Below are 27,523 nucleotides of genomic sequence, written 5' to 3'. Positions count from 1 at the left end.
TGATCATTCTGCTCAAATGAGCGTGTAATTGTCCTTAAATGTCTTCTTAAGTGCTATTGTACATAATGAACATTATTAACAGCTTGCAGCACTTTGCTGCTACTGTTTGTATGCATCATACTTTTTTTTTTTTATATAACACCAATAAAGTGAGAATCCTTCCTGACAGCCATTTTATCAGTGTTTGTTTGGATCAATTACGCCAGCAATATCACAGTATTATAAAAATCCCATGGTTTCCCACTAAAAAAAGTTTGGCATTATAATGCCTCAAGGCAAGTCTGTGGGCAGAACAACTATAATTTGTGTTGACATGCTGTAATTGGAATCAATCCATATTCAATTATAGAAACAATTCTGGTACTGGGTAACAGTCAATCATGCTATCAAAAAAAACTATACTAGTTGTGAAGTTAATGTGAACCATGAGGGACATGTTTGGTCATCTGCACCATGTGACCCTGCAGCATGTTGGCTTATGAACGAGCTGAGCACAGATAAAGCAGCACCAGAGAGGCGTGAGAGGCCGTTCCATCCCTGAGGGCTCAGCGTTTTGACTTGAAGCCATGAATCGCTCTGTGTCGCCCCCGCCACCCACCCCTGTTCTCCATTTTCACTTTCACACAAAAAACACAGACAAGCCGTACTGAAAACCTACTATACAGGGCCTACACATCCTTTTATTTAAGGGTACAGATACGCTATGAATGTTTTCACCACATTTATTGCAGTGGTAGCACATCCCAACCCACTGCCTGATTAGATGCTGATGTTATAAAGATGACAGTTTTAACTGCTGGTATTTTGAGCAGGTCAGATTTTCAAAACAGGTGAAACTGACACGCTAGCCCACTGAGAAAAACTTATCTTCTCCTTGTTAATACTGACTGTCAGAATCTGTTAATGTTCATTTAAGTCATCAAAGTTTGTCACTGTCTTTGATTCCAATCTGTGAATTATTTATCACAGTGGTGTTAGATTGTTAGATGTAAAATGCTGTTGGATTTTCTCGCTTTCTTCAAATATATGTGCCGAATATACACTTGAGCACTGCCTTTCCAGCTAGGTAAAAAAAAGAAATATAAATGGTAGCTGCAGCTGAATCTGGAATCTCACGGTGGGCATGGTGAGGTATTGACTGAGCCTTTCCTCTGCAGGCAGTGAAACGCTTTGATTTCATGATTCAGTGACTCATGATGCATTCATTATACAGAGGGAGTCAGTGTGTGGTTATTGAAATTGAAAATGTTATGCTTTGTGTGCAAACATGTAATGGCCAAGTGTGGCATAATAAACGTCTGAGGCACATAGGAGCAAGAGATCTGTAATATTTAACTCAATTTCGAGACCGATATTCAGTGAAACAATGACGTGCTGCAGAATGAAGTTGATATGAATACAGTGAGTGTGATGTAACAGTGCACTCTAGTGGACTCAAAAGAAGTGAAACCAGAAAGAAGCCACATTCACACCCCCCTAAAATTAATTTATTACTTAGCCATTATTAATACTGACATTAATATTAATTCATTAATAAATTATTGGTTTAAAAACGTATAATCAAAATGAAAGATTTGCTGGGTGCCAGCACAATAACGTTATCAATAATTAGATGATATTTTGTCGAGAGTGTTATTGTACTGGTATTTTGGCAGGTTTAGGACTCCCTTAGCTGACTCCCAAAGCTTTTGATTTTCTTGATATCCTGTGCTGTGATTAGTTTTTTTACCTTTATAAGGACATTTTATCAACCTAATTAATGTATGCATCATCTTTTGTGTCAAATTCTTTAGGTATAATTACTAAATTCATTTACTAAGACACTATGGGACTGTTACCAGTCAAATGAAATCATTACCCAGATAGCACACTTATGTCTGCAAGATGTCTGTTAAAGATTACTTGATCTGGAAAGCATCTGCTGTGTACAAATATCTGACAGACATCTGTATGTCAGTTTTACATACATTATAATTTCATAAACATCTTACAGACATCTAATAGACGTCTATTTGACATCTGATAGGAAACGATCAATAGACGTATTGCAGATGTAAATGCAGATGTCAAATAGACGTCTCCGAGATGTATGTGTGCTATCAGGATATCAACAAAATTTGTGTTTGCAATGCAGTGGTGGCACAAAATCTGCATCTGAATTGGCATTTAGATGCATTTACACAAACTATTTAATGCAGGACATGAATACATTTAACCTGCAGTTACAAATGCATACCCAGATAGCACACGTACGTCTGCAGGACATCTGTTAAAGATCACTTGATCTGTAAAACATCTGCCATTTACAAACATCTGACAGACGTCTGTAAGATGTCAGTTGTACATACATTCTAAATAATAAACATCCTAAAGACATCTATTTGACCACTGATAGGAAATGTCCTATAGACATATTGCACTCCCTGATAGCACACTTACATCATGGAGACATCTATTTGATGTCTGCATTTATATCTGGAAGATGTATTTTTTTAGTGTGTTTCCTAATCTGCAATACGTCTATAGGATTTTTCTTATCAGTTGTCGAATAGATGTCTATTAGATGTCTTTAAGATGTTTATGATTTACAATGTATGTAAAACTGACATCTTACAGACGTCTGTCAGAGGTCTGTACACAGCAGATGCTTTCCAGATCAAGTGATCTTTAACACAAATCTTGCAGACTTACATGTGATATCTGGGACTCTAAAAAATACGTCTTCCCAATGTAAATGTGGACGCCAAATAGACGTTTCCCTGATGTGCGTGTGCTATCAGGGTAAATATGTTTTGATGTTTTAAAAAACAAAATGTTCAATAGTGATATTTTAAATGATTTTTTGGGGAAAAGAGGAAAAATATACTTTTAAATATTAAAAAAATCGCCAGTAGATAGCGGCAAATCACTGTATGAGTGAGTCATTGAGTCTTTCATTTAACCGATTGGTTCAAAACAGCTGCTTGATTCAGTACTGTTGTGTGCAACAGTGACTCAAATCAGTTCTGCTGTGGCTTTGTTTGAAACTATTTTCTTGGATGAAATTGAGGAAAAACAGGAACTTCTGTCTAAAAAAACTTTTGACTGTTTTATCAAATTAGTATCACATTTGCAATCGTAGCCACCATTTAGATTAAAACAGTAGGCTACTATTTGTGAAATATTAACTATATCAGATATAAAACACATATAAAAGTCATACAGGCCATTTTGCCCCCTTATCTTGAATTTTAGCTGAATGTATTTAAATAGACTAAATCATACATTGAAAGCCTGAACTCTAAATACATATTGTTTAAACTATAATTGCGATATTATTGTAGATATATATTGTACACGTTTTGTTCAGTTACCCAGATGTTACCCAATATTTTGACAACTAAAGTTAATAGGTGGTAAAGACACATACGAGCAGTATTAATCAAGATATTAGCCTAATATGTCACCTGCTTGACTGGAAATGATAAGAACAAGCACGAATGTTGTCAAGATTCTTGCCCTGGAAATCCTTGTTCATTTTGGCCAAGCACAAAAGCCTTTTGTTCCTCAGTTGTTGTTTTTTTTTTGCACTCTTCTCCTTGATTTGTTATAACTTTTGGCAGTCTATATTACTCCAAATGTTTTTCCTGGTCCAACCAATTAGTACAGCCCAAAACATGACAATAATTGACAATTTGACATGTTATGGTGAAATATCTAGTGAATCTTTGAATGTTGAAGTAAAAAATAAAATCTGAACCTCTTTGGTTTTCTGGAAGTCTAGTCATTGGATGAACTTTTCGTTGACAAGCAGTTTTACTACAAAAACATGCGATGCTACATTTAAAAAGAGGGGTGAAATATAGACATTCTAAATGAACCACAGACTTTCCACAAAAGTATCGATATTCGAAGAGACATGCATCAGAATATGCAATTATGCAAGGCCTAGGTAGGCAGAGAGTAATGAGCAGACGTAATATGAAGTTATCTTTCCGTCCCAGACTAATTTACTCGACCAACGCACTTTGATGGATTAGCTTTGATCCCACTGGTGTTTGTTGTTCTCATACCCTTTGGTCTGCCACTGACTTTCAAACACTACAAACAAGTTGCCAAATCACCGATGCCAGGTCAAGAAATATACGGAAATGTCAACCTCGACTTTAGATGTACGCACCTTAAGGCTATTTCTAAATGTTCATTTATTTATGAACCGTTTTTGAAGCCAAGACTATCTTTTGACCTCTTCAATGATGATGGTGTTGATATATGCACCATCACCACCACAGGCTCACGTCGACATTCATTCACAGATCTCTGCATGCCAATGCTGATTCACGTCCCAGCTAACCTCATTACAATGCCTGCTTGTATCTCCACGGGATTCTCATCCCATTTCTTTCTACATTTTTAAAGTCCACAATTTGGAGCTAATTATCCCACAGTGGAATGGCCAGATTGTGAGTAGGAGGAGAAGATTTTTAAATCCCGTGAAGGAAAAACCAACGGAGGATTGCTCAGAGAAAATAAAAACACCAGCTATGTAAATTAGATTCCTTTTGAAGCAGAGAAGTTTCATTACTGAGTAAATTGTGTAAAAAAAACACAATAACACTGCTGGTGTCAGGATGCATTAATTTCTCATCACATCATCATCCATTCAGGTCACATTTCAACACGTACTGTCATTATTGGATTAATTAGCCTATTCTCACCGTGTGTCTTTCTTGCCTTTTTTTTTAGTTTTGATGAGGGGTAATTGAGTTGACGGCACTAACAATGTCCTCTGTGACTTCCTCAGCAAAGTTCAATGAGAAGTTAAAACAGGAAATTTACATGAACCACCCTCATTAATCTACCTACTATCAGAACCCTTTTAACGTGATTCTTAATTTATCACTGATTGTTTGGAGTGTTATTTAATTAGCCTGCATTTCAGCTATTTAACAAATGCAGACTGGGTTGAGGTGAAGATCAATTAGCACCTGGTGTCATTGTTCTGTAGCGGACCTGGATCCCTTATCTGAGATGTTCATTATAGACTACGAATCTTCTCAACTTAATCAGAAATGATAATCTAACCCAAACTATCTGCAAATAAACAAATTATCATCTCCAAATGAACAATAAAAACACGATTTTGTGAAAACTGTGATGTCCTGGATATTACGTGATAAGTCTAAAGAGGGTTTGCACTTACGTCACAATTTGGTCAGTTACCCAGATGCACGGCCATATTGTTGATACTCAGATGTAAACAACAGCATGGATTGTACAGTTAATGTACTACTGAATACATTGCTCTTCTAATTTCACATTCTATGCTGTCTATGGAAAAAAAAAACATGGAAAATACATGTTGAAGCTACTAACTCATATATAGGAATTAGTAAGCAGGAAAGGGTGCAATATTTTGACAAACTAAAGTTAATAGGTGGTAAAGATACGATAGGATATTTATCTAATATTTGACCTGCCTGATAGAAAATGATAAGAACAAACGTAAATGTTGTCAAGATTCTTGTCCTGGAAATTCTGGTTTAAACCAGCTACTTCCAGCTTAAACCAGCTAAAACCAGCTAAGACCAGCCAACCAGCCTAGGCTGGTATTAGCTGTTTTTTTTTTTTCAGCAGGGTACTCTAATGACGAAATTCGTGTCACCCTCGCATATGCGTAAAAATTGTATTTTCAGCTTCAGCCTTCTCACAATTGTCAGAGAAACCGGCACTATTTCAAGTCTCTATCATACCGGGGACTCATCTCTCTTGCTTCATAAACATGACTGCCATCTTGCGAGTCAGTTTTAACTGGAGTGACAATTACCTCGGATAACTTACCTTAGATTAAGCTATTACTTTTACTGTTATTTTGTTGATTAATGTGCGCTTTGAACTAGGCATCAATTTTATTTAATCAATGATTTTCCTCTTTTATTTAAATATCACATTTTACTATAAACCACTTTTAAGTAAGAAATAATTGACGACGGGCCGTTGATATATAATCGATCAGATGATATACTTCGAGACATTCGTCCGGTTTTTGTCCTTAAAGCGCTATTGTAAGTAGGATTAATTTCTTACGCAGCTCATCCAACCCTTCGTTGCTAGTTCCAAAACATAATTTTAGACCTAGTAACGACGCTTGAGCTTAATAGCAAACTAATGCAGTAAATAATGAAGTTTAGATAGACTGACAGACAGATGGCAAGAGAGAGGGAGAGAGAGATTAAGCTCCTTAATTACCTCTCTCAAGTCAGTGCATCTCTCAAAAGTGATTGGCAGTATCCTCTCCACTAACAGTGAAACTTTAAGTTCACTTTCTTCAAGACCATGCCATTGTACCCTCGCGTGTGAGAACAGTCATGTAGTTAATTGTCAGAGCAGCGGGTATGGTAATGTATGTGCTAACTGTATGTGTGTGCGTCTGTAAGGGAGAGAGAATGGGAGAAATAGAGTATGTACTTTCCATACATAATAAAACATCATTTTGTGGCAAAAACATGGAAATAATCTGTCGTTTTAATTTTATAGTTTACTGTGTTTATTTGTTTGGCCAGTGTTGTTGTGGGTTTTGGTTATTTTGCTGTTTTGGGCTGTAAGGACCTTTGAAAAATCGTGTGGCGAAGTGATACAGACATGTAATGCGGTCAAGAGCTGCCTGGAACTACGTTCGCCGTGCGTTTCCCTGAAAATAATGCACACCTCTAGAACGTTCGTCAGCCAATCAGATTCAAGCATTCAACGGCCCTGTAGTATAATTTTAAAATAATTTATGTGCACTGCAAAATTTTCTGGAATTTTAGGCTTAGCTGTGTGCTGCTGACTTCTATTTTTATGGATTGGGATTGTCATATATCTGTGCACATCTGAAGTTTAATTTTACCACATATATGACATTCCTGCACAGATTTAAAAGTGTGTTTATATAGGACAGATGCTCATATGGGGACCCTAAGGGCTGTTCCTGTGCATACAAAATGTTCAGACTACCATAAGGAGAAAAATAAACTAATCTTTAGTTTAAAATATCTTAATTTGTTCTGCTTTGAAAGCTGATTACATGCTAAGACTATAAACCCAGTTCCCATTTAATTGCTTATTAGGTAAAACAGTTTTGTTTAATTTGATAAAGCAGCAGCTTGTAGACAATATAGTCTGGCGTCCCTGTTAACAAGGCATTTATAATTTTATAATTTAAGTCTCAAATCAATTTTAGAAAACAATTTCAACAAAGTAAATACTGTGTGTGAAATGCAGCAAAAGGAAAAAAAATTGCATAGCATGAAAAAATACACACTACTTTCTAATGAAAGAGGAAACCACAGAAAGTAATTCATTTCAAGTAAGCCCTATGGTTACCTCATTGCTGTTTGTGTAAACAGGCATTTTGGCCTCGTGACCAAGCTAAGCCTGTTCTTATCACATTGCTTTGGAGATTTCCTAGTAGTGCCCTCTAAAAAAGTTCAGCATGCCTGATGAATTCTAATTACAGAGTACTTCAGGCAATGCAGATTTCTATAGCAAGAAATCCTGAAATTCATACCAATCTGAAGCTTTCACAAAAGAATACAAGCGTTAAAAATTCTCAAAGAAACACTCCAAGTAAAAAATAATGTAAAACTCAAACTGAGACAAAAGAAGATGAACAAACAGATTTTTCAAGAGTATCGTAGCCAGACATATTTCCATGCATATTTAGGTGGTTTGCATGATATTCTAACAAAGGGAACAGCATCATGGGATGTCAATCAACTGTAACTAAGCAAATATTTTGTTAAAAACTTTTAAAGCAATTAAAGAATAATTTTATGCTTGTAAAGCTGCAATGTTCATCTTATTGCACAGAATCATTATTATTATTTTTTTTTTAAAAACCTAGGTGGATATATATATATATCTTCTGTCTCTTTCTATTAATGTTAAACACACATACTGTACACACACACACACACACACACACACACACACACACACACACACACACACACACACAAACTATCCCCTGAAGATAGTAACATGAATTTTTATGTTGTATATGTCACATAAAAAATGTATATGCTATAGGGCATGATGTATTCACACAGCATGAGCAGTTTTAATGACTACATCACTGATACACATCAAGGACTCAAAAGCGTCATCTTTTAAACCTGTCTACTTTAATCTTGAGGCCTTTGTAATTGTCATTGATCACACAGAATTGTGACACATAAATGCATAAGTCCAATCGAATGCCTTGGAATGCCTGCTAATGCTTCAGGGAAAAGGTAGCCTACATAGTACCTTTGTTCAGAAGGCATCTTTGTTCATGCTCATTGCTGACTCTACTTTCATCTGCTATATGATGTAGACCTAGTATCCATTATTAAACTGAATTTGAATCATTAAGGTTTAAATACATTTAATTAATGAATTTGACTTCATTTGAATCTATTAATAAACCACCTTCCTTAATTTATCATAAACTGTGAGTTTAAAGAAAACACTGTTGTCTTTAATGCTGATATAGGTAATGTAGGATTTAAAGGGAATAGTTGACCCAAAAGTTGCTTGAAATGTACTTACCCTCAGGCCATCCATGAACAGATTTTGATTGTTGCTACCTTATCTCATGACACAAATGTAACGTTACCTGTGGGACCTTTTTTCAAAAGGTATAATACCTATCAATAAGTACATATCACTGCAGTTTCCAGCAGAAATGAACACTAGAGGCGGTAAAACAGCGAGTAATCGTTTTTGTACACAGTTATGTGTTTCACTTTCTGGACCTGGGTAGCTCACCGAAAAACACTCCACTTTTTTTGGAAATAGGCTAATTCTCCAACTCCCCCCGAGTTAATAAGTTGATTTTTACCGTTTTGAAATCCATTCAGCCGTTCTCCTGTTCTGCCGATATCACTTTTAGCATAGCTTAGCATAGATCATTGAATCCTATTAGACCAATAGCATCGCGTTCATAAAATGACCAACGAGTTTCCATATTTGTTGTATTTAAAACTTGACTCTTCTGTAGTTATATCCGAAGCAGGCGGAGTATTATCAGAAATGAGTTCCCAGCTAGTTTGCACATGTGCTACGTGCTATTACTGCTCCTGCTTCGGCCATATTACGGCAGCAAACTTCCATGACTATTACGCCGGAATGGGAGTGTAGTTCCTAATCTTATCAGCTTAGAAACTCGCAGCTTTGCATTTCCACCGGTCTTAGTACATGATATAACTACAGAAGAATCAAGTTTTAAATAGGACAAATATCGAAACTCGTTGGTCATTTTTGAACGTGATGCTATTGGTCTAATAGGATTCAATGATCTATGCTAAGCTATGCTAAAAGTGATATCGCCAGAACAGGAGAACGGCTGAATGGATTTCAAAATGGTAAAACTCAACTTATTAACTCGGGGGGAGTTGGAGAATGAGCCTATTTCCAAAAAAAGTGGAGTGTTCCTTTAAGTCCAACATTTAACATCCTATGAGGTGAAAATCTGCTAATCAACAAAGTTTTAAAGGAACACTCCACCTTTTTTGGACCCAGCAGGCGCAGTAATATCACGCAGCACATGTGGAAATGCTAACCTAGCTGGGAACTAATTTCAGGCGCTGCATGATATTACTGTGCGGGAGTGTAGTTCCTAATCTTATCGGCCTAGAAAATCGCAGCTTTACATTTTCCGCCGGTATTAGTACACAATATAACTACAGAAGAGTCAAGTTTTAAATAGGACAAATATCGAAACTTGTTGGTCATTTTTGAACACAATGCTATTGGTCTAATAGGATTCAATGATCTATGCTAAACTATGATAAAAGGGATATCGCCAGAACAGGAGAACGGCTGAATGGATTTCAAAACGGTAAAACTCAGCTTATTAACTTAGCAGAGTTGGAGAATGAGCCTATTTCCAAAAAAGTGGAGTGTTCCTTTAACTTTAAACTGTTGCTTCTGCTAAACAAGAGTCCTCTATCAGGAGAAAAGTCTGAATCAGGAGAGAAATATGCACAGATCATAACAGTTCTGAACAAATAAATTGGTGGATTTCAAGGTCAGAGCACAACATGAAATAGATTTTTTTTTTCCCGAAGGAAACATTTTTATGTATTACAGAGTGGAATTTGGACCAGAAGTGACCAATTAACATTACAGTGATGAATTTGTTTATTAGAAACATTTTTTTTCACTTCATAAGAAGTTAATGATGGACTTGTTGTGTGAATTTCTTGTGGATTATTGTGATGTTTTTCAGACACGAGGCACCATTAACTGCAGAGGATCAACTGGTGAGCAAGTTGTGTAATCCTAAATATCCAGAAAGGCCTGAAGGTACATTTTCAGCATTTTTATTATTATTTTTTTTAGGTGAACTATTCCTTTAAAACTCCAGGCCAAAGTTGTTTTCCTCTTCTAACTTTTCACTTTATGAGTGATATCAAGCATGGTGGCCCTCTGTTGCTGAATCTTCTTTTGTGCACTGATACTTGGTTCCTCTTGCTACCTAGGGTGATAAACCATGGCAAGGAAAAAAAAATTGAATTCAGATGTTTTCATTTACCAGGCTGATGTTGAAAGAGTGCTTCTGAGCTTAAGGGAACCTACAGAGCTCAGCTCTCATCTAAAAGATTCTATTATTTCAGGTTTTCTGTGTGATGCAGTAAACACAATGGATTTGTCACAGTAGTATTTATCTTATATATTTTTATCTAATAAATAGTGAACACTATTGCACTTTGTTTTATTACTGTTCTACAACATTGACATGTTTTAAAAATAAATAAAAATGTGTAAATATGACACATCAAATCAAAATTACTTCAAGACATTAATAGATAAATAAATACATTAGTAAAATATTTCTTGGCATGCCACAGACAAACATCAATATTAATATTCAATTGAGACAGAAATGTTGAGCAAATATCGAACATTACGGCCTAACAAGACATTCAGACAGTTCACTCAAACACACAAGCACTCATACACCAAAGTGTACATAGGCTACTAAATCAATACAATTTGATAAACACTCTAATTCATTAAACCTTTCAAAACAAGACTGCAAAATCAACAATAGACAAGAAACTGAACTGTCAGGATCTTATTTCCATGAGATGAGGGACATTGATCTTATTGCAAAGCAGATACAGTGCCCTCCACTAATATTGGCACCCTTAGTAAATATGAGCGAAGCTGACTGTGAAAATAAATCTGCATCATTTATCCTTTAGATCTTTCATTCGAAAAATTCACAAAATTCTAACCTTTCATTGAAGTAAAACTATGGAAAATGGGTGTGGGGGTCTCATTATGAAATAAATGTTTTTCTCTAGTTAACGTTGGCCACAATTATTGGCACCCCTAGAAATTTGTCTATGTAAAATTTCTCTGAAGTATATTCCCATTAATATTAATTTTTTTTAGCACACCAGCGTGGCTAGGAGTATAAAATTGTCCAGCCATGACTTTCAGTTCCACAGGATTATAAATATGAGGAACACAAAAGCCAAATTCCCTTAATCATCCATCAGAAGGAGTAAAACCAAAGAATGTAGTTCTGATGTGCAGAACAAGTTTGTTGAGCTTCACAAAATAGAAAGTGGCTGTAAGAAAAGAGCTAAAGCACTGAAAATCCCCATTCCCACCATCAGGACAATAATTAAGAAAGTCCAATCAACTAAAGATGTTATAAATCTGCCTGGAAGAGGATGTGTGTCCATATCATCCTAATGCACGATAAGGAGGTGAGTTTGAGTGGCCAAAGACTCTCCAAGGATCACAGTTGGAGAGTTGCAGAGAATTGTTAAGTCTTGGGGTCAGAAAGCCTAAAATAAAATGATCAAACACCCCCTACATCACCACATGTTGTTCCAGAGGGTTTCAAGAAAAAATTCTTCTGGCTCACCAAAAACAAACTCCAGCATATTCACTTGTCAGACATGATTGGAACTTCAAACAAGACTGGCTTCTATGGTCAGATGAAAATAAAAATGAGCTTTTTGGCAGCTAACCCTCCAGATGGTTTTGGTGCAAACAGGGATAAAAAAGTACCCCAAGCCCACGGTTAAAAATACTGCTGAGTCTTTAATGTTGTGGACCTATTTTTCTGCCGGAGGTCCTGGACATCGTGTTTAGATACATGGCTTCATGGATTCTATCAAATACCAGCAGATAAAAAATCAAAACCTGACTGCCTCTGTTAGAAATCTTATAATGGGCCATGGTTGCATCTTCCAGCAGGACGATGATCCAAAACAAACATCAAAATCAACACAAAATTGTGTTCCCTGACCTGAACCCTGTATAGAAACTGAAGAGAAGAAGCACCAACATGAAGCTGGGAAAAGAGATTCTAGAGAGATTCTGTATAAAGGAATGGTCTCTGTTCTCTTGTCAGGTGTTCTCCAAACTCATTAGACATTGTTGGAGAAAACTCAGAACTCTTATCTTGGGAAAAGAATGTTGCAGTAATTGGGTGCCAATAATAGTGGCCAACGTGAACTAGAGAAAAACATTTATTTCATAATGAGATTTCACCCCTAGGTTCTGCTGATTTACTTCAATGACAGGTTACAATTTTGTGAAATTTTTGAATGAAAGATCAAAAGGATAAATTATGCAGATTTATTTTTACATCCACCTTTGCTCATATTTACCAAGGGTGCCAATATTAGTAGAGGGCACTGTATGATCTGAAACTGAAAACTATTGCAATATTATAGTTTTTAATTGGCATTCAAACTAGTGTGCAATCAGCAATATAGTGAGAGTAGACAGATCCGAAAACGAAAAGCATTTGTTCAGAGGACTGTATGGAAATGTATTGCCTGCCTCACTCATATTTATGTAAGGTAATAACGCAATACTGACAAGTACACAGATACACCAAGACTGCAAATCGCCACAACATAAAGAAATACAAACAACGACAAAGAACGTGAAAACACAAACAATACATTCTAACATATGCATTCCAATAGAGGTAACGACTGTAGGATTTATGCTTTAGTTAGACAACAGCTTAAAGGTATACATTTATTTAGACAAACTAGTCCTTCTCTACAAAGGACACACTCGACTATCCTAGAGCTGCTTTGGACCTCCATTCTCACTTTGCTCTGACTCTTCCTCTTCATCCTCACTTTTCTCCATGTTGCCCATGGACATGGGCACACGAGCTGCAATGGTGGACATCTCTCCGATGTGGCTCTCTGCTGTGGCCCCTTTGTCTGATGTCTGGTTCAGATTGGTGGAGTCCAGATTGGTGACATTTCCTTTAAACATCTGCATCAGACACTTCCTGAACTGAGAGAAAGAATGTTTCAGTTTGAGTAAGGATGATGGTCAAGTTTCCATACAATATATACAAATAAAAAGCATGATTATAATTATGCTCGTTATGAACTCAAAACACACAAAAAAGGCTTTGATTAATTTACAGTTCCTGTGCCACCATGTAGAGATTTGTTTTCAGTAGTTAGACCTTTGCACAACCTTTGCATTGAAACGAGGAAAAGGTCATTAAGCAAGATGTATTCTATGTAAAAACAAAGACATCTTGACCTTAATTAAAGCAGATAAGGTCACGAGAAGTAAATATATTCATTTCCTTAAGGTTTTGGTTGCAGTGGATGAAAATGAGGTACCCTGGGTAATTATAATATTAGCGACACTCTCAGTCAAATTTGTAATGCCGAGAAGCACTATGGTCTGTATACATTTACAGAATAATACAAGCAGAATATGCAAAGACAAACTGCACTGATTTATGGAAGTCCGTTTCCAAGGTAATTGCGACTTTTTATCTCACAAGTCAGAAGTTTTTCTCAGAGCTGCGAGTTTATATCTGACTATTTTTCTCAGGTTTGTGAAATATAAACTCTAAATTGCGAGTTATAAAATCAGAATTGTGTGATATAAACTTGCAAATGCAAGTTATAAAGTCAGAATTGTGAGATATAAACTCAAAATTTTGACTTTTGACTTTTTCTCTGAATTTTTTATCTCACAATTTAGACTTTTTTTCTCAGAATTGCAAGTTTATATCTTGCTATTCTGACATAAACTTTCTGATATAAACTCACAATTGCGAGTTATAGTCAGAATTGCGAGATATAAACTCAAAAAAAAAAAATTCTCAGAATTCGAGTTTATATCTCGAAATTATGACTTTTTTCTCAGAATTGTGAGTTTTTATCCCACAATTCAGACATTTTTTTTCTCAGAATTGTGAGTTTATATCTCTCTATTCTGACTAATTTTCTCAGAATTGTGAAATATAAACTCTAAATTGCAAGTTATAAAATCAAAATTGTGATATAAACTCACAATTGCGAGTTAAAATGTCAGAATTGCGAGATGTAAGCTTAAAATTTTGTCGTTTCTCAGAATTTTAAGTTTATATCTCACAATTGTGACTTTTTTCTCAGAATTTCGAGTTTATATCTCACTCTTCTGACAAATTTTCTCAAAATTGTGAAATAACTCTAAATTATGAGTTATAAAGTCAGAATTGCGAGATATAAACTCAAAATTTTGTTTTTTTTTCTCTCAGAATTGTGAGTTTTTATCTCAGACTTTTTTCTCAGAATTGCGAGTTAAGTATATAGTTATAAGATTGAGTTATAAAATCAGAATTGTGATATAAACTCACAATTGTGAGTTATAAAGTCAGAATTGCGAGATGTAAACTTTTTGACTTTTTTCTTAGAATTTCGAGTTTATATCTCACTATTCTGACAAATTATCTAAAAATTGTGAAATAAAAACTCTAAATTATGAGTTATAAAGTCAGAATTGCGAGATATAAACTCAAAATTTGGATTTTTTTTCTCAGAATTGTGAGTTTTTATCTCACAGTTCAGACTTTTTTCTCAGAATTGCGAGTTGTGTATATAGTTATAAGATTGAGTTATAAAATCAGAATTGTGATATAAACTCACAATTGTGAGTTATAAAGTCAGAATTGCGAGATGTAAACTTTTTGACTATTTTTCTCAAAATTGTGAAATATGAACTCTAAAATTGCGAGTTATAAAACCAGAATTGCGTGATATAAACTCACAGTTTAGATTTGTAAAGTCAGGATTGCGAGATATAAACTCAAAAATTCTGACTTTTTTTCTCAGAATTGTGTGATATAAACTTGCAATTCTGAAAAAAAAGTCAGAATTTTAAGTTTATCATGCAATTCTGACTTTATAACTCACAAGTTTATGTCACACAATTCTGACTTGATAACTTGCAATTGTAAGTTTATATTCTGGGGAAAAAATGTCAGAATTGAGAGTTTGTATCACACAGTTTTGAGAAAAAAAGTCTAAACTGTAAGATAAAAAGTCACAACAACATTAAAAAACAGCAGTATATTATATATTCTACAAAGGCAAAGGCATGTTCTATTTCAGATCTATCAAATCTCCATACAATCCATTTCAGAAAAGACTGATAATCAACTTTGCATTCTTACTGAATACACCAAATAATAGCAAACGTCAATAAAAGACATGTCTATATACACAGACCAAATATGACAAGTACATTTTTTGTAGGATTCTCCATATACTCAAGAGGTCTTGTGATATCCAAATACAATGCAGCATTACCGGTGCTATATGGTTAAAAAAAAAACATACTCTCACTCTCAAGTGTTTGTTCTCCTGTCTCTATAATGTAGTCTGTCTCTCTCTCTCACATCAGAGATATTTGCGACCCTGTGACCCTTGACCTGAATTTATTCTGGGAACAGCTGGGAAGGAACTGGGTTAGTTCTGGAAGATGTGCACAGCTCAAGGGGTCCAGCAGCCTCCGCTCCAAACCACCTGGGACCCACATCCTAGGGGTGGTCATCAGAGTAAAATGACTACAAAAGATCACTGCTTCGCCCTTTACATCAAACGACACACCACAGGGACACCGAGGAGAAAATTCGCTCCTTGAGCTTAATGTATGTGGCTTAATGTATGTCAAAAAAAAAAGAATAAGATATCATGGAGCAACTGTGTAGAGTAGACTAGAGAATACAGAATATCTTTAAAATGGAAATAGTCAGATGTTTAAACCATTGTTTGCCAAGGACGATACAGCAGTTGAAGCAATTGAACTGGAGGACCCAAGACCTTCCCTTAGGAAAGCTAAAGGCACTCAAACATTTCCTGAGGTGGATGTATAAAGATATAATACATTTTTCATTGGGTATATAAAGACAACTCCACTTCTGTGAATTTAAACATTAAATATGAATATTTAATACATTAATTAAATCTCCTCAACCAAAACTGTCAGAGTAAAGAGCATCAGATGTCTGTGATTTGTCCCTGACATATGATAGAAGAAAAAAAGTGTAGAAGTTCAGACCACCTGCTCATGCAATGGCTTTTCTAGTACAGCATACTGAATTGTGACAAGAAACTATAATAACCATTTCCCATAGTGCAATAATCAACAATTACTGACTGATGTTTACTGCGATATGTCGATAGATAGATAGATAGATAGATAGATAGATAGATAGATAGATAGATAGATAGATAGATAGATAGATAGATAGATAGATAGATAGATAGATAGATAGATAGATAGATAGATAGATAGATAGATAGATAGATAGTGTTTACGGTGCCACGCATTGTTCAGTTTGTTGTTTAATTTTGGTACGTTATATATGCCATAAAAGTTTTCATTCCTTGTTGCGTTTCTGTCTTTTATTGATTGATGGCATATAACACTACAAATCGATTCATAATAAATAAAATATAAAACACTTTAATGAGATTTTTGTTCTCAGCGTGGCACCCTAAACTTCTAAGTATTATTTATTTTTTCATAAAATGTGTAAGTGATCTGAAAATGTCAGATAAGGATGACAAATGGCAAAGATGTACCTGTTTATTCATGAAGACATAGATGATGGGATTGTACACAGCCGCAGTCTTTGAGAAGAAGGCCGGTATTGAGCCCAGGCGAGGATCAATATGAATCGTGGGACAGGCTGTGACAATAATTGAGAACGCTGCATAAGGCGTCCATCCAACCATGAACGCAACTATCATTACAATGACCATCCTCGCCACCTCTCGGTCAGGCTTACGCGCATTACCCAGCCTTCCATGAGTGTTCGAAACCTATCAAAAATATTAGAGATCTAAGGTTAAATGCAGTCCAAGATTATCTTTAAGAATGTAGTTTTGATAGTTTTATTTATTTATATCTAAAGATCTGCTATAAAAGTAGGTAATGAAATTCAAGATAAAAGCATATTACAAACCTTTCTGAGCTTCTGCATAAGTTTACCATAGGAGATGATGATCACACCAAGTGGAAGGATAAAACATGTAACGAAAAAGGTGATGATGTATGTGTGGTCGTAGTAATCAGTTGAGTACCTTTAAAAAAAAAGAGAGACTTTAGACCTCCTCAATTTTACCTTCATGCCATAGCAGGTACTTTTGGTGTGTTAGAAAGATTGTGTTTATGTATTCATAGATTGTATGAGTTGAAGGTTTAGTTCACTGAAAAATTAAAACTAGCCCATTATTTACTCACCCTCAAAACATCCTAGGTGTATATGACTTTCTTCTTTCAGACGAGTTATATAAAAAATTTTGCTGGCTCTTGCAAGCTTTATAATGGCAGTGGGCCGGTGTTTCTGTTCAACAGTCCAAAACAAGTCCAATAAAGTGCATCCATCCATAATAAAAAAGTGCCTCACATGGCTCCAGGGGGTGAATCGATGCATTTTTGTAAGAAAAATATCCATATTTAAAACATAATAATCACTTTTCTCTAGCTTGCACTAACTTTTGTACATGGGAGCTGTTCTGGGTGGATGACGTAGGATGTAGGGCTGGGCGATTTGGCCTAAAATCAAAATCTCGATTAATTGAACATTTTAACCCGATTACGATTAATGAACGATTATTTTATTCATTAATAAAATTATATTTAATTATATTTAAATAATATTTTTTTTTTGCCCTCATAGTTCACTGACACGTTTTGTACAGTAAATATGCGCACATATTACAAGTGAGAGATTTTTGAATGAAGGGTGCACACACTATCTACTATCTATGATTATTTATTGAACATCAGTGTTGAACAACTGAAATTAAAGCACACATTGCTTAAAATGAAAAGTCACATTTTTCTTAAATTAGTGAAAATAAATAACTTGCACTTTTGGAAACAAAATAAATTATTTATAAAATAATAATAAATATTAAAAGTAGAAATTAAGCAGTATCTCTTCTAAATAAAATTACTCTTGTATATCCTGTAAATACTTTTTACTGTATAAATACTGTTTAAGCTCTCCATCGACATGTCGGCGGAATAACGCAACGTAACGGAGCGGGGTTACGTGACTCCACACGCAGTAGTGTTTTTAAAGGGAAAGTAATTGAAATAATTGACCTGGAAATATTTGATCGATTATAGGTTCTGAATGTCGATTTCGATTACTTTTCGATTAATCGCCCAGCCCTAGTAGGATGTATGTGTGAGAAGTTACGAAGGCGGAAGCGTGAGGAAAATTCTGATATAAGCCAAGAGGAGACTGGTTTTCCTTTGCTAAAGTAAGCAATCTTTGCTTCCTTTGCTCCTGTAAACAAACATTGGTTTTCATGAGATCAGCGGCATTTGTGCAACGCATTTGTCCTATGTCATCCGCCCAGAAAAGCTTACATATATGACAGTTAATGCAGGCTAGAGAAAAGTGATTATTAAGTTTTAAATATGGATATTTTTCTTACAAAAACGCATCAATTCGCCTTTATTCACGCCACGTGGAGCACATTTTATTATGGATGGATGCGCTTTATTGGACTTCTTTTGGTACTGTTGAACAGAAACACCTGTCCACTGCCATTATAAAGCTTGGAAGAGCTAAGACAATTTTTTATATAACTCTGATTGGATTCAAATGAAAGAAGAAAGTCATATACAACTAGGGTGCCTTGAGGGTGAGTAAATCATGGGCTAATTTCAATTTTTGGGTGAACTAACTCTTTAAACGCACATGAATATCACCACAAAATTGGATTTATGAGTGGGAAACTCTGAACTTTTCATTGGTGTGTCAGCAAGAAAAGTAAGTTAGGGGCATGTCAGTAAGAAACCCCCTGGAATGTGATTTTACCAGGGACACCTTCCAAAATGAAATTGGGCTTGTTTTAAGTAGCAATTGGTTGGGTTTTGTGAAGGACATTGCTGTGCTACATGGTCATGAAAACATATCATTTGCACACATTTTTAAGCACCGCGGTTAAAAAACAAGCGATTTTAAGCCGTTGAAACTCAGTCTCAATGCACTTTACGTCTCGCAATTCTGTCTTTTTTTCTCAGAATTGCGTCATTTTTTCTCAGAACTGTGAGATATAAACCAGCAATTGCGAGTTATAAAGTCAGAATTGCTAGATATAAAGTCAAATTTGCAGGATATAAACTCACAATTGCAAGAAATAAAGTCAGAATTGCAGAATTGGCCTTGCAATTGCGACTTTGTATCTCGCAATTCTGATTTTTTTCTCACCATTGCACATTTGTATCTTGCAATTCTGACTTTTTTACTTAGAATTGTGAGATATAAACTCGCAATAGTGAGTTACAAAGGTCAGTTCTCTGGAGAAAAAAAGACTGATGTTCAGAGTTTCTATCTTACATTTCTGACTTAACTCGTAATTGCGAGTTTATATCACACATTTCTGACTTCATTTCTCAGAACTGTTTTTCTAGTCCAGTTTTTCTAAAGTTCATTTCTGAGGAGAAAAACAGACTGATATGCTCACAGAACTGAGTTTATATCTCACGATTCTGACTTAACTCGTAATTGCGAGTTTATATCACACAATTCTGACTTAATAACTCGCAATTGCAAGTTTATATCATGCAATTCTGACTTTATAACTCGCAATTGTGAGTTTATAACTCAGAATTCTGACTTTATAACTCGCAATGGCGAGTTTATATCACACAATTGCAACATTATTTCTTAGAATTGCGAGTTTATATCATGCAATTCTGACTTTATAACTCGGAATTGTGATGACAGGTGACAAGAATTATTACATTTCTATGGTATCAAAAATCTTGATATAATAAAAAAGGTGCACTAAAGTGACTTGAACACACTAGACTTCACAATTCCCAACTAATAAATACAAACTTCCCAGGAGGACTTAAACACACCATTTGAACACAAAAACAAGTGTGGAAATAATGCTTATGTAATCTTTTTACACAATTACATTTGCATAATATGCTTTGTGAAGTGCTTTGTTCAGTCCAAACAAAGATTGCAACATAACTGAGTAATAAGCACCTGCAACCTCAAGGCAGTGTCAAAATTTGGATAAGTGAGGCTAAATTGAAACCAAAATTTACAAACTTACTGTGTTACTGTCAGAGATCTCACCTGCAGGAACTACATTACTGTACTGAACACCAACATGGATGCAACTATGCCCCACAACAGTAAAAATATTCCCCATCCTTGGTGTTCTCTGTGTCAGTGTGCAGTGTGCAATTGTTTTTGCACTGTTTGGGCTCCAAGGCCAAGGCCAAGCCACAGCCACAACTGTTTTGTGCCAGTCTCTTGAAAGCAATTTTTCAACTGATGGCTGCATGGCATCAGCCTTGGGTTTATAAGTGGTTTCCTTTTTTTCTGTCACAATATAACACTCAGGAAGAAGCCTTGACTTGTACTCCTTGTCTGTTTCCAAATAATGCCACTTTAAGAAACATGTGCAAGGCACATTAGTATTCATCAATAGGGTCATTTTGTGTAACTGTGTATGTTGTCCATGACAGAAAAACACAGAGAGAGATTGAAAGACTGTGAGCTAGAGAGGATAAACAAAGTGAGCGAGGGAGTAAAGGAAGAAACTCACCAGTTGGGTTCACAGGTGGTGCCAATTTTGCTGACTGTATAACTGTTCCAGCCAAGAACTGGAGGGATTGTCCAGATGAAGGAGAAGGCCCAAACAAAAACAAGACCCATAGCTGCGTGCTTGCCTCCCAGCCGGACATTTTTCAGTGGACGACAGATCACAAAGTAACGCTCAAAGGCCAAGATTGCTAAAGACCACAAAGCCACAATCCCTGGAAAACCAAGAAAGTGCTGTGTCAGTAATATAACATGTACCTGTACTGACATTTAACAAGAGATGAAATAAGTTCTGCATAACTGCATAAATGACTTTATAAGATCCTAGCTTGCTTTTCAATCAGTTTCAAATCAGTTCTTTTACATAAAAAGCGACGAGTATCATTGGAAACAAGAACAGCTAATGGATGTTTACTGCAGGGATGGGACAACTCCTCAATCTCAAATAAAACCCTGATTACTTGATTGCTTGTAACTGTGGAAGCCATTAATCCACCACTTAGGAACAAAATGCTTTGGAGAATCACAGTTATAAGATAAAAAAAGTAAATTTAGGACAAAAAGTCGAAACGATAAGATAAAAAGTTGTGATTTCAACTTTATATCTCACAACCATGACTTTGGATCTCATCATTTCTACTTTTTATGTCAAAATTATGATTCACCTAAGCAAGATTTTTTTCTTATGTAGATGAAATAGGTTGATTAGTAAAACAGACAATATGCATGAAATCAGGGCTTCTATTTTGTTTTAACATTTACTCAGTAAAACCAAACAGTATCTTTTTTAGTACACTTTAATCACTACATTTTTGAAAAGTGCCTGAGATGCTGGGATTGACTCCAGTATTATTACTATGACCCTGTGGTTTGGAAAATGGAAGAAAATGTATCATGATTCTCTACAATAACTTTAGTTCAACTATCTGCTGTAAAACCAACCTACTGATAAGTAAATACACTAAAATATTTAAATCCATATTTGAAATTCATTTATATCAAGCTAAGTATACTATAAATACATTTACATATTTATGTACTTAATAAAAATACCCTGCAATTGTACTTTTAGTACACTAAACTGGCATACTTTAAGTCTGCTAAATTAGAACAACTAATTTTGTGCCTAATACACTTTTATTGTGTGGAAATAGTGCTGACGTCCAACTAAAGATATACTGAAGTATATCTGATTGTGCTAAAGTGGAATACTTCAATACAAGTATACTTCAAATGTATTGCATTTAAAGACCAATATTACTCAAAGATCATACAGTCTCCATTAATAGTGACTTAAAAACACATTTTAGGCTTCATATTAAGAAATGTCCATTGTGCACAAGTAGTCTCTAAATAATAATGTTTCAAATAAAGTACTTATATACTTCTTTATATCAGTAAATCTCAACTGATATGTCAGTAAATATGTTAGCAGTTCTGAACTAACTTTACTATTGTTTCACTATAGTAACCATATTTTAACTATGGTATTTGTTGTAAAAGAAAAAGAATGAAAGAAATTAAAAAGTGAATTGTATCTTTTCAGTCACTGTAACATATTTTTAACATAGTCTACTAATTTTTCCTGTTATTAGTAGGCTACTCACTATCCCAAAAAGTACTAATGATAAACTGCACTTGTTAGTAACAAATCTACTAGTACTAATAATAAATAATACTAGTATTTTAACGAATAAAACTAGAAAAGGGACTAGCAACAAGTGGAACACGCACTACAGAAATTAATAGCAAAAATATGCACTTTGTTATTAATAACAATGGGAGTGGCTAGTACTAAATCACATCACTAACATCACTGAAGTAATGATGAACTGACTGTAACTAAAAATTGACTGTTTACTATTATCCTCTTGCGTTACAGACGAAATATTTACAGTTTAACACTGTAAAGCTGCTTTGACGTAATCTTCATAAAGCGCTTTATAAATGAAGGCGACTTGACTAAAGCAATGAGTACTAAAATAACATAAAATATGTACTACTTATTACAGTAATAAATGTTACACGTTTTGGTATAGTTATATAAAAACTCACCGAAAAAAGTGACAGCGAATCCCTCCAGCACACACGCCCAGACGCCCAGGAAGAAGTAGCCTCTTGCATTAGTTAGAAAACTTATAGTGCCTCCTGTCAGCGAAACTAGAAAATCAGCAACAGATAAATTAACAATGATGTAATTCAGCGGTTTCCTTAACTGTTTGAATCTTAACGTCACAAGCATAACGGTGAAGTTCTCTGTTATAGACAGTGAAGTCACTATGAACATTAGACAGGCGAGGAAAGTGTAATTCCAGGGCGCAACAGACTTGAGGGGACCCGTGAACGGATCGTCCGGTGTGCTGATGTCGATAGACTCGGTGACCGAAGACCCAAACGATTCCATGACAGCGACTAGGGCGGGCATTGGGATGAAAAAGATGAGGGGAAAATTCTTCAAATCATCACTAGGGAGCTTCTTGAAAGTCCAAGACAGGTGTTTTTGTAAAATAAAACACTGTAAAAAAAATAACGTCAGTTTAAAATATAGGTAATAATTCTAACACACACAACAATAAATGTAAAAATTACTGTGTGTTGTATACTTTTTCTTATTATTTATTCATTCCAATCTTTTCTAGTAAAGCAATCCACTGGAGGAGGCAGAAGTCCAGAGGGTAGCAATTAAACCTCACAGGTCCGCTCGCTTTGCGTCCACAGTTGAGCATAAGCATGTTCATGCTGTTCTCCTTTATATACAGTCCGTCAGCATGGCCATCTCAATCCCTCGAGGTGATGAGAAAAGTCCTTTTCCAAGTTTACCGAGACATTTCAGAGGGGCGTCACGGCTTTGCTCTCTTAAAGGTGCACGCAGTCGTATTTTTGCTCATGAAAAAGTTTGACACATACAGCACCTTTGGAAAACTGTCATTAAAATATAATACACTTACCTCAGATGAAGTCACCAGGCATATCACTCTTCTGGAACAAATAAAAAGCTAAAAGAAAAGGCTATTTTATTCTGCCCCCTCATGGGCACCTCCATATTTTTACCACATGGCCAGTTGTGTCATTACAACCAAAGGTGCAAAAATGGGGTGCAACATATTCATCCCATACCTCATAACTGCTCTATCTAAAAAACAGTATTCACCCAAAAATGTAAATTTGCTAAAATCAGTGTTGGGGGTAATGCATTACAAGTAATCAGATTACTTTTTTCAAGTAATTAGTAAAGTTACACATTCCTTTTTAATTTACAAGAAAATATCTGAGTTACTTTTTTTTGTCATTTATTGATTGAAACCTCTCCTTTCCCCATGTAAGATGTTACCTTTAGTTCTAGAACAAATGTGAACATGCAGATTCAGTATTCCTTAAAATAAATAAAATAAAAAAGATGAAATGCAACTTAGAATATGATGCAAACCTGCAATAATTAAATATGTTAAATAATATCAAAATATCCTTTACAAATACAATATACATATCCTTTATGTATTTAATCCCATTTTATTAACCAGTGTCTTGACTGCTGGCCTTCGATGATCCAATTCAACCACACTAATAAGCAAAAATTAGTCAGGATGAACTATTTGTTGTTCTTTTTTTCTTTTTTAATTGCTGAAGATTGTTGAACTTCTCATGTGTTCTACTGTATAGATGTGAATTTACTTTTCCTTCAGGCTTTTGGTGTGTTCATTTGCCAAAAATATAAAGTTTTATATTAAAAACAAACAAACAAGCCCTGCCCAGATTTAAAAAGTAACGCAAAAGTGACGTAATGCATTACTTTCCATAAAAAGTAACTAGGTAATGTAGTTAGTTACTTTTTTAGGGAGTAACGCAATATTGTAATGCATTACTTTTAAAAGTAACTTTCCCCAAAACTGTATGTAATGTATTAAGGTGTAATGTGCAGGTGAATGGGTGCCGTCAGAATGAAAGTCCAAACAGCTGATAAAAACAATAATACAAGTAATCCACATGACTTCAGCCTATCAGTTAAAGCTGTGTAAAGTCAAAAGCTGCATGTAAGAAACAAATCCATCACTCTAAAAAATACTGGGTTGTTTTTTTTTACAGCAGCCCATCACCAGCTAAGATTCTGGCAACACATTGGCACGAGAATTAGCACTATTTCAGTAAAAAGTGATTACAGAGAATGGTTGAATTTTTTATTTCTAAAATGATCGTTAATGAGTTTAATGGTATGTAATATTGTAAACTATGCTGTACTCACCCAAATAAACTTAATTTGTCTTATTTGTCCATGGGTGTTCTTGCTTATTAATAAATGTTCATCTTTTGATTATTGCTGTTGGCTCTATAATTCTGTGTGTGATTTTTCATTTCCAACTAATTTTAAGCCACCAATATAATAATTTTTAAACAATAGTTGACTTAAATAAAACTCAGGATGTTGGGTAAAAACATTTAACCCTACACTGTAAAAAGTTTTCACCAGTTTCAACTTAAAAACCTAAGTTTAGCAGCTGCCTTAAAATTTTAAGTTAAATCAACTTAAGTCGTTTAAATTCACAAGTTAAATAAATTTTTATTGTAAGTTAAAATGACTTGTAGTTTTAAGCTGATTTAACTTGAAAATTTACAGTGTACCAGCTGTGTCAAAAAAAGCCAGCGTGTGTTCTGTCCAATATTTACCCAGCACTGGGTTGCCAGATAACCCAAATTAGGTTGTTTTTAACCCAGCATTTTTAGAGTGTAGTTTCTGGCTAAAATAAGTCTATTATCCATAATAGTGCTTCCTCCAGTGAAAAAATCCATCCCATATTGTCCACTCACATCAAAATCCAACATTTTAAAATAACATGTTTTACTGCAATATTACTGATTGAAGACTTGCCAAAAGCAAAGGCTTGAAATGTCATAATAATGAATTTATTTCTTACAAACACACAGCTTTTCATCTTACAAAATGTGAACTGGTGGACTGGAGTTGTGTGGAATACTTGTGGATTATTGTGATGTTTTTATCAGCTGTTTGGACTCTCATTTTGACGGCACCCATTAACTGCAAAGGATCCATTGGTGAACAAGTGATATAATGCTAAATTTCTCCAAATCTGTTTTGATGAAGAAAGAAACTCATCTAATTCTTGAATGGCCTGAGTAAATAAATGTTAAGCAAATTTAAATTTTTGAGAGAACTACAACCTTAATGCAATATTTGCCTTAGTAAAAAAAAATCTGTTTTTAAAAATTCACTGCATATTTTGACATGAGAGATTATTTGATGAAAGTATGTAAAAACAATATTGTCCCTCTCCTTTTCCTGCCTCAAACTGACAAGAGGGAAAATACCAGGAGTGATTCATCTGCTACAAGATTAAACCGCATGGTTAGCTGTACAGATTTCCTAGAAAGAATAATTTCCTACCAAGAAACTGAGATAATATCAATACACATGAAACATTCCTTACTGTCAATCCTATTTAAATGCTTAGAAACAACACATTGCCACAGCCCTTGCATTTGAAAGCAATTTATGCATCCTTTGAGGATTGATCAACACTATAGCATGTATAACTGATTTACTTGCAGGTATTAAAATGAAATTTCACAGGACCACAGGAATGACATTAAAATACAAATGTTCAATAGTTTGGACTAATTGCTATTTTACTGTACAGAAAGGGTCAATTGATCATGAGCCAATTTAATTAACTTGAGTCAGGTCTATCTAGTGCAAGGTTGCTTTGAGGATGGATCCTTCTCTTTGAGGATAGATTGTGTTTGTGTGTGTGTTTATGTGTCTGCCACAGTCATCACTTTTTTTTGTGATACTAATTTCATTTTGTGCCTAGTGCCTTAGTGACGTATCCAATTGAGTCATAAGGATCTCTGGACCTTTTACCACATAATGGGACACGTCTGATTTTTTTTGCACAGCTGCAGATTCTTGGTAGCGGTGGCATTAAAATGACCCTAGTCCTGCTGAGCAGTTCAACATTTTCATTTACCTTGGACCCTCTTATCTGTATTCTGACTCTGGCTCAGTGTTGTAGATGACAGGCTGTCCGTCATATAAGCACAACCTAATTAAGGCCAGCACTTTTAAATTGTGGCATTACCGCAATGCTCTGATTAATGGATTATTGTGATGTCTGGAATTGAGCCAGAGTGATTTATTAATTGCTTATTTTCTTTTATGTTTTTGCCTTTTTTTGTGGTGGCATTTAGTGACAAGTGGTCTGCTAATTTTATAGCTGTTATAGCAGTTGTCACATAAAACAAACAAAACAATTGTAGCTTAATGGTAATGCACAAAAATGTAACCTTTACAAATCCAAGCGACATTTATTGAGCAGAAATCATATTGGAGTCATGAGCGAGCTGAGTGCGAGAATTTCAGTAAACACAGTGATTGTCAGTCAACCTTTTCCCACTACAGGTTCATTACACGTACAATCCACAGTTGGTTGGCCTTTCTACTATGAAGATGAAAAATGTCAGCCCATCTTCCAGGAAGACGACTGATTGAAATCTTATTATCTTGTGAATTCCTGTTGACTTAATAAAAGGATACAAACCAATCACAAAAGTGATTATTTTCTTGACCAGAAGGTGTGATAGAAGATGCTATTTTAACTCCATTCATTATGAGCAGTTCAGCCTGAGGATACATGTTTTAGCATTGGA

The 27,523-nt window shown here is 35.1% G+C and overlaps 1 protein-coding gene across 1 annotated transcript; it reads right to left on the bottom strand.

The window, feature by feature from the left end:
- Window positions 1-10,700: 10,700 nt before the first annotated feature.
- Window positions 10,701-23,603, bottom strand: valopb (vertebrate ancient long opsin b). The gene is made up of 6 exons (XM_073828400.1): window positions 23,467-23,603; window positions 22,919-23,378; window positions 20,868-21,078; window positions 17,246-17,363; window positions 16,863-17,102; window positions 10,701-13,284 (listed from the first exon to the last, which is right to left on the bottom strand). The coding sequence occupies exons 2-6, from the start codon at window positions 23,286-23,288 to the stop codon at window positions 13,063-13,065; spliced, it is 1,161 nt and encodes a 386-aa protein (XP_073684501.1). The 5' UTR covers window positions 23,289-23,378; window positions 23,467-23,603; the 3' UTR covers window positions 10,701-13,062.
- Window positions 23,604-27,523: the final 3,920 nt, after the last annotated feature.

Source organism: Garra rufa, chromosome 22 (assembly GCF_049309525.1).
Source record: "Garra rufa chromosome 22, GarRuf1.0, whole genome shotgun sequence".
In the NCBI taxonomy this organism is placed as follows: Eukaryota; Metazoa; Chordata; class Actinopteri; order Cypriniformes; family Cyprinidae; genus Garra; species Garra rufa.
Note: the sequence above shows the minus strand (reverse complement) of the source record. Positions and strands in the feature narration are given on the sequence as shown.